Below are 12,419 nucleotides of genomic sequence, written 5' to 3'. Positions count from 1 at the left end.
GCAGGGCCGCAGGCGCAGGAGGCAGCGTGCTCCTGTGAGATGCTCACCCACTGCACAGAAGGCCCTCTGTCCCCGGAAGGTCCCTCTGGGTGGAGCTGCTCCACCCCTGCTCGGATGTCCCTCCAGCTGCCTGGCTGCCATGTCAGTGGTTCCAGTGAGCTTCCCCCAGCAGAGGGGAGACAGGCCCCCTTAGTGGGGACTGCAGTGCATCTTCCGGTCCAACCCAGGCCCCAGAATCTGCAGGTTTCTTAAATCCTTGCCGTGTGCACAGCACACCTCTCCCCATGACTGCGGTCCGGGGGCGGGGGGCCGGGGGGGGTCTCCCGCTCCCTGCCTGTGACGCCCTGGACCAGCAGGGCTCCCATTTTTTCATTCTGAGTGGCAGGGGCGTCATCCTTAGAGGCCTCCTGGGGCCACCCTGCCCTGCTGGCACCCAGGACACCAGTGCAGCTGGTAACCGAGGCCCGTGGAGGCTCTCGGCAGGGTCTCCTGTGTGCAGCATCCAGCCCCGCAGCCCCTGGCCCTCCAGGGAACCGCACGTGAAGCCCTGGGGGCGGATGGGCGTCCCGGCTGCAGGCGTCGCCTGGGCCACGGAAATGCTTCTCCCCAGGACAGGGTCAAAGCCCGAGTCCGGCACAGGCCCCACCTTCAGACCACGTGCAGGTTCCACGCTTGATGCAGCACCCAATGGGGAAGGGCCAGGAGGCTGAGAGGCACCCTGTGACCCACTGGCCGCCTCACTCACACACACACACACCCCCACACGCAGGGCAGAGAGAACAGCCAGCCACACAGCGACAAAACAGGGCACAGCGACTGGGCCCCGACCCCGACCCTTTCATCGGACAGGGCAGCGCCCACAAGCGCCCTGGGGAGCTGTGGCGGGTCCCACTGTGCAGCGGCCGGCCTGCTAGGCGCCCTTCCCTGCCCTTGTCCCGTGAAGCCAGAAAGCCTTAGGGCTGACAGGCGATGAGGAAAGGTCTCCTAATGGGTGCCACACCTTCCTGCTGAAATGCAGGCAAAAGACGCCACTCCTCAGGCGGCATGGTGACGTAGCGGGACTGGCTTCTGGCCACCCCCGCCCCTCTGTGCCCACCCGCCCCTGGCCTGGCAAGGCGTCCGCTCTCTGCCGGCACGCTGGCCCTCAGACGCCCTGCTGTGGTTTAGGTGTCTCCGTCTCTCTCCCCAGAGACCAGGTCCTCGTCTGCTTTGTGGTCAGACTTGTAACGGTTTTCTCTGTTGCTGCCGTTTCAGAGGCCCCGAGGTCATAAGCACCGTCTCAGGTACACGGAGCACGACAGTCACCTTCACCGTCCGCCCTGGGACCTCCCAGCCCATCACCCTGCAGAGCCGGCCCCCGGACTACGAGAGCAGGAACTCAGGACCCAGACGCGCCCCCAGCCCTGTGGTCTCACCAACAGAGCTGAACAAAGAGGTCCTGCCCGCCCCCCTGCCTGCCGCCACTGCGGCCCCCTCACCCACCCTCTCGGATGTCTTCAGCCTTCCGAGCCAGCCCCCGCCCGGGGACCTGTTTGGCTTGAACCCAGTGGGACGCAGCAGGTCGCCGTCCCCCTCCATCCTGCAACAGCCAATCTCCAATAAGCCTTTTACAACTAAGCCTGTCCACCTGTGGACTAAACCCGACGTGGCAGACTGGCTGGAAAGTCTAAACCTGGGTGAACATAAAGAGGCCTTCATGGACAATGAGATCGACGGCAGCCACCTCCCAAACCTCCAGAAAGAAGACCTCATAGATCTGGGCGTGACTCGAGTCGGGCACAGAATGAACATAGAAAGGGCTCTCAAACAGCTGCTGGACAGATAAGGGTGGCTGCTCCTCGCCGCCACAGACTCCTTGTTATAAATAGAGATGGGCTTGCACGGAGATGTTTGGATGGTGAGCGCCAACCCCGCTCCGCGGGCTGGTCTCCTGGGGACCCAGAGAAGCGTGTGTGTCCGTGGCGTGGCTGAGCCGAAGGCCCCGGCTCTCTGTGTGGGCTCCTTTGGGCTGTTTCTGTCAAAGAAGGGACCGGGGAGGGGTCCTTCCGAGGTGGAGAGGGACGCGTGCGCAGCCTGCCTCCTGCGTGCCGGCGACCTTGCCGCGCCTGGCCCGCGCGGGCGCCATGCTCCAGCAGGCGGGCGCCCCTGCACTCTAGACACATACCTCCCGCGGCCTCCCTGCGCGCCCGGCGGCCCCCGGCCTGGCGCCAGGGCCCTCCTCCATCTGCGGCCTCTCGAGGGCACGCGGTGCTCACGCGCTCCTTTTCTTTCCTGGACGTGGCTCCCAGCGAGATGCCCACAGACGTGCATACCCGGTGCCCTTTCTGGAAGGTGGAGAAGCGTCTCCCCTTTTCTGAGGATCCTTTCCCGCCCCTCTGATGTGCACGCGTGCTTCTCTGGCCTGTTGAGGCTCTTGGCAGTGATGGGTTGTTCTGAATGGGATCGTGCCCAGCTTTGCTTAGCTTTCCTTCTTTCTGCAAGTCTATTAGCATAATTCCAAAGTGGCCAAACAGATGTCACGTGGAGTTAGTCGAAGCACAAAGTCACGATTCCAGGGCGGAGGGAGGCCCGGCTGCCCGCGCGCGGCTCCAGGGCCAGTGTGTCCCTGGGTGGAAGCAGCTGTCAGCCAGGAGCGGCTGTCCAGGAGCGTGGGAAGGGGCTTCTCTGCCTTTCAGCATTCTTTAAATTGAAAGGTGTGTTGAATTCTGCAGACCTCGGAGCAGGTGAGCATCCACTCTGACACGCAGGACGACACAAGGTCCGTGGTGCGCATGGCTGCTGCTGGATGCTGGGGGGTGGGGGGTGGGCCCGGCCCCTCCCAGCTCTGAGCCCCACTGAGGGCAAGCATCACTGCTGAGACAGCCCTTTCGTCCTCTGAGGCCAGGGAAGACGGTACTGAGGGGCCTTCCCCCTTTTCCTCTGAGTGTCCAGGAATCCCACCAGCTTGTCTTAATAGTACAGCAGGTTTTCAGAAAACCCAGTGGGCGTGGCACACAGACAGGAACCAGGGCGAGGGTGCAGAGAGATGAAGGAAGGGCCAAGCAGGGAGGGCTCGTGGGCGGCAGTCTGGGCGTGGGCAAGGCTCTCCTGGGCCTTGCACCCTCCGTTCCCCCAGAGCCCCCTTCCTTGCGACAGCACCTCTGATTTCCACGGGAGGTCGCAAGCGGCACCCAAGTCACAGAACACCCAGTCAGGAGTCAGCACGTCCTCCCACATATGGAAGAATGTCAAGTTTTTGGCTTTTATTATGATTTCAGAACTAGCCTAGCCCATCTCTAATTATAAAAACATAATTTTTTTTTCCTTTTTTTCTTTATGCTCACAATCAAGTGTCTGATTAGGTCTGGAACAGCTCTAGAATGAACACGTAAAATTTAGCAATTTAAAATCTTTCTTTACTGCAAGTTTAAATAGTTGTACAGATAGTTTATAAGCACAATATTTTAAGGAAAAAAAAGTGGCTGGTCTACTAGGCAGCCTTTGTGCCACTTCAGTGCTAGAAAGTTAAAGAAAAACAAACTTTTGTGATTTAATACTACTATTTCTGTGGAATAATTATAAAAGTACGACCTTTTTAAATCAACCTTATTGGATGCATCGGAACCAGCAGAGCTGTGCTATATTTTCTATCTTTGCTAGAACTTCAACGTCGAAGGACAATTATTTCTTCAAAAGTGGTTGTAATTCATAATGCAGCAGTTTTCTGCAAAAACACACACAGTCACCACACACAGAGTTTTTCCAGCCCCATGTCCCTGAATTGGAAATTGAGTTTGGGGCCTTCTGTTCCAAAACCTGTTGCAGGTCAATCTTGGTATTTGAATGAAGTCAATTTAATATTAAGGTGTTTTACTTCCATGTACTTTCGATTTTTCCATCATGAGATGAATATAATCCCAGAGAAGTTTCAAGCCAAGATACTACGGGTGGCCTGCTAAGGCTGCCAACAGTTCGGAAAGCATAAGACGGTGACTTGGCCCTTATCTGTCTTCCCTCTGGTGATGTTGCGAAACCCAGTAAGCACAGCGCCCCACCACGGCTCGTTTCTCCTTTGCCGGTCTCACCTCTCTGCTCAGTGCCAGGCAACACGCTAGACAGGATGAAAGTGAAAGAAGCCTCGGGCAGATGGTACCCAACGGCAGCGTGGGGCGTTGGGGTTGCTGGATGTGGGCAGCCAGGAGGTGAGGCTCGGCTGCTACTCCCTTAGAGAGACTTCCGAGTCACATGCAACTGACCAGAAGCAAGCAAAGCTGACCACGTTGGTGGTTCACACTCTCACTATAGAGAAGTAACAGGACCCATCAGAACCTGCACTGATCAACAAAACACGTTGCCAAGATGAATCGGTCTCTAGCTGTCTCCACCGGTTTTGCTACAGAAAGCAATAGTTCCTCATTTGACCCACCGCCCACTGTTCTCCCCCTTGAAACACGTCAGGACCAGGCCCTACCCCACGCCCCTCTTCAACGGTGAAACAGATGTTAAACTGCTCATATAAAGATTATGTTAATACTTATTCCAGGTTTTAAAAAGATCCACTTTTGTTATATACTGTAATTTAAATAAATTGCATTTACATGCCTAGTTTCTGTAATATTGTGTATACAAAACCAAAATTGCTCAAGATGTAAATTATGTATACCTGCCAAGATACCTTCTCCAGGGTGTCTGCACATTTTAAGTTAATCCATAATATAAAAATGACTCAACGTGACTGTTGATTTGCTGAACTTTACATATCACAAAGTGAATCATTTGTGATACTTTAGTTAATAAAATGGTGATTTTTTTTGAGTTATTTAACAAGCAAGCATTACCCAGGGTGATCGGGCAATGACTGTGTGGACCACAAATACTGGTTTTTCCCATTAACAAAATTTTTGTTTTTTTAGAACTAGTATGTTTCACACTATAGTTTGTGTAACATGTGTTCGCATTATCTATGTTTCTGTTACTTTTGTGCTTTTATTCTTTTTAGACCTTATTAAAAACATAAAAACAAGCTCCTGTAATTTGCACTTTCTCCCAATTCTTAACATCTCTTGTATGGCAACCAAAATTACTGTAAAAAGAAAAAATAAATATACTATTGCACTAAGGTTGTGGTTCTGATTGCAAACAGTGAGACCTTCCTGAATTAAAAAGTTGCCAAGCTTACAATCCAGCCACTTGACCTCTATGAAACTGACCAGATAATATCTGCCCAAAGAGTGAAAATCCTTTCAGTGAGCTCCTCTGCCTTGGTTCCATCTCCTGCAAGTTTTCTCACTGTACAGGTGGAAACGAGCATTATTTTAGAACCACGAGAGCAGCACCACGGACGTCTGTGAACACTGCTGTGAGGGAGCCGAGGCCCGGCTCTCCTGTCTGAGATGGATGCAGAAGGGCGTGGCGGGAGAGCCAGGTGCAGACCTTGCTCCTCAGAGCAGAGGATCTCGCACACCCACAGCTGGCTGTCTCCTTGCTGCCGGGCATGCAGGCTGGGCAGCCTCTCTGGCTGACGCAGAGCCAACCAGATTTTTATGAACAAGTGTGCACTAAGGCTTGGGGCAAGAGAACGTGTCTTCCGTCAGAGAACTGAGCCAAGAAGACATGGGCTATTCCTTCCACTGTAGGGAAGCATATTTTAAATATTGAACCTCTTCTTAGGTCTCATCAGTGAAAACTCACGGTCTTTAGTTCTGGAGCAGTTTCTTCTGCTTTGGCACATTCTCCCCTTGAACAGCAGCCACCGTTTCTATGTCAATGCCAAATTCTCAGCCTCGGTGAATCTTCTGTAGTTTATGCTCCCTGAGGTCCACCTGCTACACCATCCAGTGGTTCCTCTCAGATCTTCACCGCCCCCCAGCCCCACTGTCCAATGGCTTCTTCCAGATAAATGTATCCGTCTGTCTCGTTAAGGAAAAAATAGATACTGGAAGACTTTTTCCGTTTATTTGTACTTTACCTGAGGCATTTTAATAACCAGTAAACTGGGACGTCTTGAGTATTTGTAGCGATCCGTGTACATACGCAACAAGGTTTCAGTTCCACGGCAGCCATGTGCCCAGGCAGCCGCGTGCAGATGGGCCTGCCCCGGCTTTGTGGGCAAATGGGCGATTCCAGACCGGCTTCTGACTTCAGCGGATCCGATCACTTGTTTTTAATCCAAGCTGTACCAGTGCTTTTGTTTCTTTCCTGTTCCTGTAACATGTTTCTGCAGTTCAGTCTTTACCGCATTATGTTTAAAATTACAACAATCATTGTCCATTGCTTCTCTGGAACTCTTTGTTTATAGAAATTCTGAAATTTTACTATGAGCCTTCAAATAAATACAGAAACAAAAAAGAGGAAAAAAAGTAAAGTGTGTGCCTTGGGTGTTTTGAACCTGATCTGCATAAAACCATATTGTATTCAAATGCTGTATATTTAATGAGAGGGTAAATACACCTTCAATGTTATTAATGTAGCTGATAAAATAGTTCTAGTGCCTTGGTTTCTGAACTGAGAAGCCCCTATCAATGCACAAAGAAAAGCGAAAAAACGACTCAAGAAATGAAATGTTGAGAAGACCTGGACATGACTCTAGAGCCTTTCTCATCATAAGACTGTGGAATATACACAGTCATTTAAGTTAAAAATAAACAGAAAATTGAAATAAGACTGTGTTATCAATTAATTTTCCATTAAAAGTGCTCTCTGCTATACTATTTTCAGTATTTTCATTTAGTTAAAAATACAAAAACATGGTTGAGAATTTGCAAGGAAAAGAAAACGACATCTGTGAGACCTATTTCCCCGTGTTGTGTCGCCCCCCAGTGGTCCTTGTTGGTAATGCTTATCCAGTCAGCAGCACCTCCATCATCTCCACATTTTGTTAAAAATAAAAATGCTTGTTTTTAATGACTGAAGCCACTCATCACAGAACTTCCATTTTTTGTAAGCTACAGGCATGGCAACCAACACACAGTCTGTTTTTTTAAAGCTGTGAGAAGTCATCAGACTATTCTCAAGGCCATGGTCTCCACTTCCTCAGTTAAAATGTTAAGCTCCCCCGCACAGCCTCAGTCATCTTGGAAGATGGGTCTGAGGTGTACAAAGCGTGTCAGGAACCACCGCCCTGCCTGGAACTAGATTAATCCCAGCATGAGTGGAAGTCCGCAGGGCGCTTCCACCAGGTCAGAGCAGCAGCAGCCTCATCTTCAGGGACCCTCGGCAAGCCGGCCAGACCCTCCCAGAGGCAAGGCAGATGCCGCGTGCTAGGTCCACAGCACGTCTCTGGGTTCTTCTGCCCCGTGTCTGGGCTTTTTCACCTGATAAGATCATCAGCGGTGCTATTACCAGGCCAAGGCCCACCAGATACGCAGATTTTTCATCTCAATCCACAGATGTAGCCCACATCTGAGACTCTGAAGGGGGTGGTCGGGGATGGCGGCCAGGTTTCTTAGGTGGCGATACTGCACACACCACTGTGGCCTCTGCTGGAGGTGTTCTTGGACTCCTGCACTAAGAGGGGGCGAGCCAGTGACCACGGCCGCTAGGCAGGGCAGGCAGGCAGGCCCTATGTGAGATGGAGCCCTGGAAACGGCCAGGTCTGCAAGACAGAGCAGGGACATCTGACCACTCACCTGTACCTGGCAGTTTGCAACCTGTCCCGATGCCCCGACACCTCAAGTCCTCCTGCCACCACCCACTCAGAGTCTTCCGTGCCAAGGGGCTTAAACAGAATTCAGTGTGTTCTTCAAACCCCACAACTCAAGAGAGCAGGAGGGGAACACAGTCCTGGAAGCTCCGGGAAACAGACCACAGCACAAGGCAGAAATCAGTGATCTCCAGGCACGATCCTGAGAGGGAGTGTAGCGCAGTCACCTGGAAACTACCGTCAATCTCTCTGTGCCAGGGACCACTCAGAGCACTGCACGCACCGAGTGTCTCACAGCGCTGAGATGGGAACAAACAGCCCCATTCCACAGATGAGGAGACTAAGTCTCATCAAGGTCCACAGCGAGCACAGGAGGTGCGCTAGAGCTTCCTCAGCCAAGGCCAGCTGTAGGAAAGAACCCAAGGAGCACTGCTGGTGCCAGGAGCCACCCCTGACGACAAGGACATATCACTCTGCTCCCCTCCAAATGCCTCTGTGAAGGGCCAGCGGCTCACGAGGCTGGGTGAAGTGGGGGCTCCTCCAGCTGAATCGCTTGGGGTCATGAAAAAGGGACATTTAACTCAAAGGGAATCTGGCTCCCTCATTCCCTCGGCTAGAATCAGGGAAGCCTGGACCTCAGGATCCCAGGTTTTCACAGACATGATATTTGTAAAATGACCCCTGGCTTAGAGATGGGTAACACCTGGCTTAATTTCCACCAGAATCGCACAAGATGAGTATCGCAAAGCTGGTTATCTCCTTTACCCAGCAGGAAACGGAAGCTCAGAGAAATCAGAGGCCATGTCCAGTGGAGTCCAGCAGCTGGAGACTGAGTCCTACCCAGGAAGCGGCCCGGCCATCCTCCCGTGAAACTCTCCTGCCCCTGGCCTGAGCTACCACAGCTCTTCCCAGTGTGCTCTTCTGCGGCCCCCGTCAGTCCACGCCACCTTCTGCAGCTTGCAACTGCAGGTTCCTGGCTGACCAGCATCTGACCCCCATGACAGAGTGTCTTCCACCCTCTGCAGCCCCCTTCTGCAGTGAGAACTGGGGCAGTCCCTCCCTCCCCCTCACAACCTCCTCAGTGGCAGAGAAGAAAGCCAGCTGAACGAAAGATGAGATAAGGAGTCAAGAAGCCACACAATGAGTTTGAAAAGGAGTCAAACAGGCCCCACCACTTTGAAGCTTCACAGAAACCAAAGGCAGGGAGCAGCAGCTGCCTCCCCGCGGCCTTGGCGCCTGCCATCTGGGCAAGCTAAAAATAAAGGCTCCATTTTCCAACAAGAGTTTATAAATGTGACTACAAAGGCCCTGATAAAGACATCAAGGCCTTGGGAAAACTGCAGGGCCTGAAACCTTTAGCACCCCACCAGCACACCAGGAAAGCCCAGCTCTCCCTCTCCCAACAGGCGCCTGTGACCGGCTTTTTCCGGCAGCAACCAGGAGAATGGAGCGTAGAGAGCATGGCTCTTCATGGTGGGAGAAAGGGAGGCCTTCAGACAGGATCTAGCACAGAGCGCGGGCCGCGGTGTACTCACGGAGGCCACACAGAAACGGCCACACCAATCCCAGCTCTGCCTACAGGGGCCGAGTGACTGGACCCCGCATCTCTCCCAGTGGTCCCTTCCTGCTCACCTTGCTCCCCACCACACTCCCACCTTAGGGCTTCCTCCGTACCTGCTGAACCTGGAAGGTGTTCTTCCCCTATCTGCACGGCATGGTCCACCTGGTTGAGAGTAGAAGCACCCTGATCACACGGTCACCCCTCCCCGTCTTCTTTGGTAACACTTCAGACCGCCTCAGATGGGCTTATTAAGGGACTTGACGATCTGCAGCCCCTTCCACGAGGAAGACACGAGCTTTGCCTATCTCAAGCTGTTGCCCGGGCAAAGGCAATGTCTACAGAGGCAGCCCCTCCTTCTTGGGCCTCAGGGCCCACCGCAGAGGCAGCCAGCCACCCTGCACGCCAGAGAAGCTGCCGTCTGGTCCTCAGTTCAGTTCACTTGCTCAGTCGTGTCCAACTCTTTGCGCCCCCTCAGGTACCTGGGAAAGACAGAGACCTCCCCCTGAGCCTCTAGGGACTCCTCCTGAGCCCCGCCTCCCCAACCCACGCCCGTCTTCTGGTCCCCTGGTCTGGAAAAGTCCTTGGAAGCTTCCCCTAGGCCCACCCACGTATCTGCGCCTCTTGGCATAACCGCCTGCGGCCCTGCCACCTCCAGGAAACCAGGCACCTCCTCCGTCCAGAGCTTCGCACCTGTCAGGTCCTGCCCCAGGCAGAAACGAGAGCCAGCCCCAGGGGCAGGCGGCGGGTGGCACCAGTGAGGAGAGAGACACTTCCCGAATCCCCTCACCAGCGGCCAAGCAGGCCGCCCTGGGCACACACCGGGCTCTGTCGCCTCCTGGCCTCGCCCTCCCCCGCCTCGGGCTCGCCACCACAGGCAGCTGGAAAGCGCCAGCACCACGGGCCCGCTCCGGGTGACCGCAGGCGCGGCGAATCTCCCGGCACCGGGCGCTCGGAGGACTTCCCTCAGTTCCCAGCTTCCGGAAGAAGGCGCCCGTCCTGCCGTCTGCTTGCAGAGAGGCGGACCACGGAGGCGGCGGCGGGTGGCGAGGCCTGCGCCCTCCCTGTGCGCCCCCAGGCAGCCCCGGGAGCTGCTGCCCGCCTCTGTGTGGGAAAGGGCAGGAAAGCGCGGCGCAGAGGGTCCACGGGAGCCAGGCCGGGCTTCGAGGGACCTCGCACGCCATCTTGGCAGCGGCCCGCACCCCTGCCGCCTGAGGCTTGGCCGGCGTCAGAGCTGCCTCCAGCTGGGGACGCCTATGCCCACGGTCCTGGGCCTCAGCGCAGCCAGCTGAACTGTAGCCCGGACCCACAGCACCACCCCACTGTCCGGCTCTCCCGCGGCGAGCTGAAACCCAGGCAACGCGCAGAGGACGCTGGGCCCTCGGGCCACGTGCATCACAGGAACCAATCACCACAGGCAAAGGGACCGCGGGGCACGTGGCCCACTTGGACCAATCAAGATGGGTTAAAAAACCGCGGGGACACGTGCCCTGCTTGGACCAATCAACGTTGGCAAAGCGACTGCTGGTCACATGCCCATAGGGACCAATCATGATTGGCAAAGAAGCACGGCTTCGTGTATAGCCCAACCGAAGCAGGCAGGGCAACTTCTGACCAATCCGGAGGCAAGGAGGCGGGCTGTGGGCGAGGCAGCCCCGCCCACGAGGACCCTGACTCCGGAAGTTGTAGACATCACGGCTGCTGCGGGGCCTCGGAGCCCGCCCTGGACGAAACAAGGAGAGCGGCTACAGAAACGCAGAGCTCACCCTGTCTGCCTTTCCTCAGAGAGGCCCATGTCCACCCTGACATGTCCCCGCACCTACTCTGAGCTGCCGGGCCGGGGAGGCAGCTTTGTTGTGAAGCCCAGGCACCCGTGGGACTCTGCTGCTTTTCCATCGGGAGCCCGCCACTGAGGGTCATTGTTTAATAGACTTGCTGTTTGGAGTTTCAGGACTTCACCACCACAGTGCGTGCATGCGGAAAAAGAATTACCAGAGTCTGCTACCATACCTTCCTTATCTAGGCGATTACTGCCTTCTCTCTTTATTGCCACACTGCGAAGCCTGTGGGATGACAGCTCCCTGACCAGGGATGGAACCCGGGCCACGGCAGCAGAAGCCCAGAATCCTAACCACTAGGGCACCAGGGGACTCCCTTACCTTCTTTCTGATCACGAGGAGACGCGCTCGCCCTGTACCGCTTCCCTTTACCGCAAGCCTTTCTCACAGGGTTGCAGTGTCACAGCTCTTAGTCATGATGGTGGTGCAGTATCCTTCCTGAAGAATAAACTTACCCCCAACCCTCCAGCTTTGCAGCAAGGTACCATGTGGCTGCGTGGCCCTGAGTGCATGGCCCACTCTCCCAGGGGGCGCTGCGATGCCTCTGAGGACAGCCCATCTGGCCATGCCTAATGCCCAGAAGGAGGGGCACCCCCATCCTGAGTCGAGGGACTGGTGGTTTTGTCCTGGGCGCCCGCCCCCCGCCCCCAACCATGTTCACTGTCCAGGATGGGACCTCCTCATCTGAGAACCAGCTGCCCTATTCCCCCCTGCACCAATCACTAGTCACTGAACAAAGCAACCTCTGGGCTTCTCAGTGTTTCCATCTGAAATATGGGCTGACAATCCCTGCAGCCCAAGGAACTCTGGGGGCAGATGAGGTCCTGCATTGCAACCCCATGGACTGCCTACCACGTTTCTCCATTCATGGGATTTTCCAGGCAAGAGTACCAGAATGAGTAGCTATTTCCTTCTCCAGGGGATCTTCCTGACCCAGGGATCAAACCCAGATCTCCTGCATTGCAGGCAGACGCTTTACCTCTGAGCCACCAACACAAAGAATGTATTTAAACAAACACAGGCTGAATTATCTTTTTAATCAGGAAGTTAAAATACATGTGGTACAAAACCCAAAAAGGGTAGGGGAAGGACAGAGAAGAACGAATTGAGAAATAGCATTGACATATATACTGTCGTGTGTAAAATGCGATAGCTGGGCAAAGCTGCTATATAACACAGGGAGCACAGTCTGGCACTCTGTGATGACCTAGAGGGATGGGATGGGAGTGGGGAGAGAGGCTTAAGAGGGAAAGGGTACATATACATGTATGACTGATTCATATTGCTGTGCAGCAGAAACCAACGCAACATCATAAAGCAATTATCCTCTAATTAAAAAACAACAACAAAAACTCAAAAAGAATCATGGAAAAGCATGTCTCCCTGCTCCCCTGGGGTCCCC

At 54.4% G+C, this 12,419-nt stretch overlaps 1 protein-coding gene and 1 long non-coding RNA gene across 6 annotated transcripts in view; one reads left to right on the top strand and one right to left on the bottom strand.

The window, feature by feature from the left end:
• The window catches only part of SHANK2 (SH3 and multiple ankyrin repeat domains 2), a 560,952-nt gene extending 555,854 nt beyond the window's left edge, over positions 1-5,098 (top strand). For all 5 annotated transcript variants that reach the window (XM_061407335.1, XM_061407333.1, XM_061407336.1 and 2 more), the window contains one exon: positions 1,255-5,098. In XM_061407335.1, coding sequence (XP_061263319.1) covers positions 1,255-1,825 — 571 coding nt within the window. In that variant the 3' untranslated portion in view covers positions 1,826-5,098. The remainder of the gene's footprint in view (positions 1-1,254) is intronic.
• A 1,819-nt stretch (positions 5,099-6,917) lies between these two features.
• LOC133241595 (uncharacterized) lies at positions 6,918-10,530 on the bottom strand. The gene is made up of 3 exons (XR_009734639.1): positions 9,296-10,530; positions 7,608-7,761; positions 6,918-7,480 (listed from the first exon to the last, which is right to left on the bottom strand). It is a non-coding gene; the product is annotated as an uncharacterized LOC133241595 (long non-coding RNA).
• Positions 10,531-12,419: the final 1,889 nt, after the last annotated feature.

Source organism: Bos javanicus, chromosome 29, assembly GCF_032452875.1.
Source record: "Bos javanicus breed banteng chromosome 29, ARS-OSU_banteng_1.0, whole genome shotgun sequence".
Classification (NCBI taxonomy): Eukaryota; Metazoa; Chordata; class Mammalia; order Artiodactyla; family Bovidae; genus Bos; species Bos javanicus.
The sequence above is the reverse complement of the archived record's forward strand: the minus strand, read 5'-3'. Positions and strand labels throughout refer to the sequence as shown.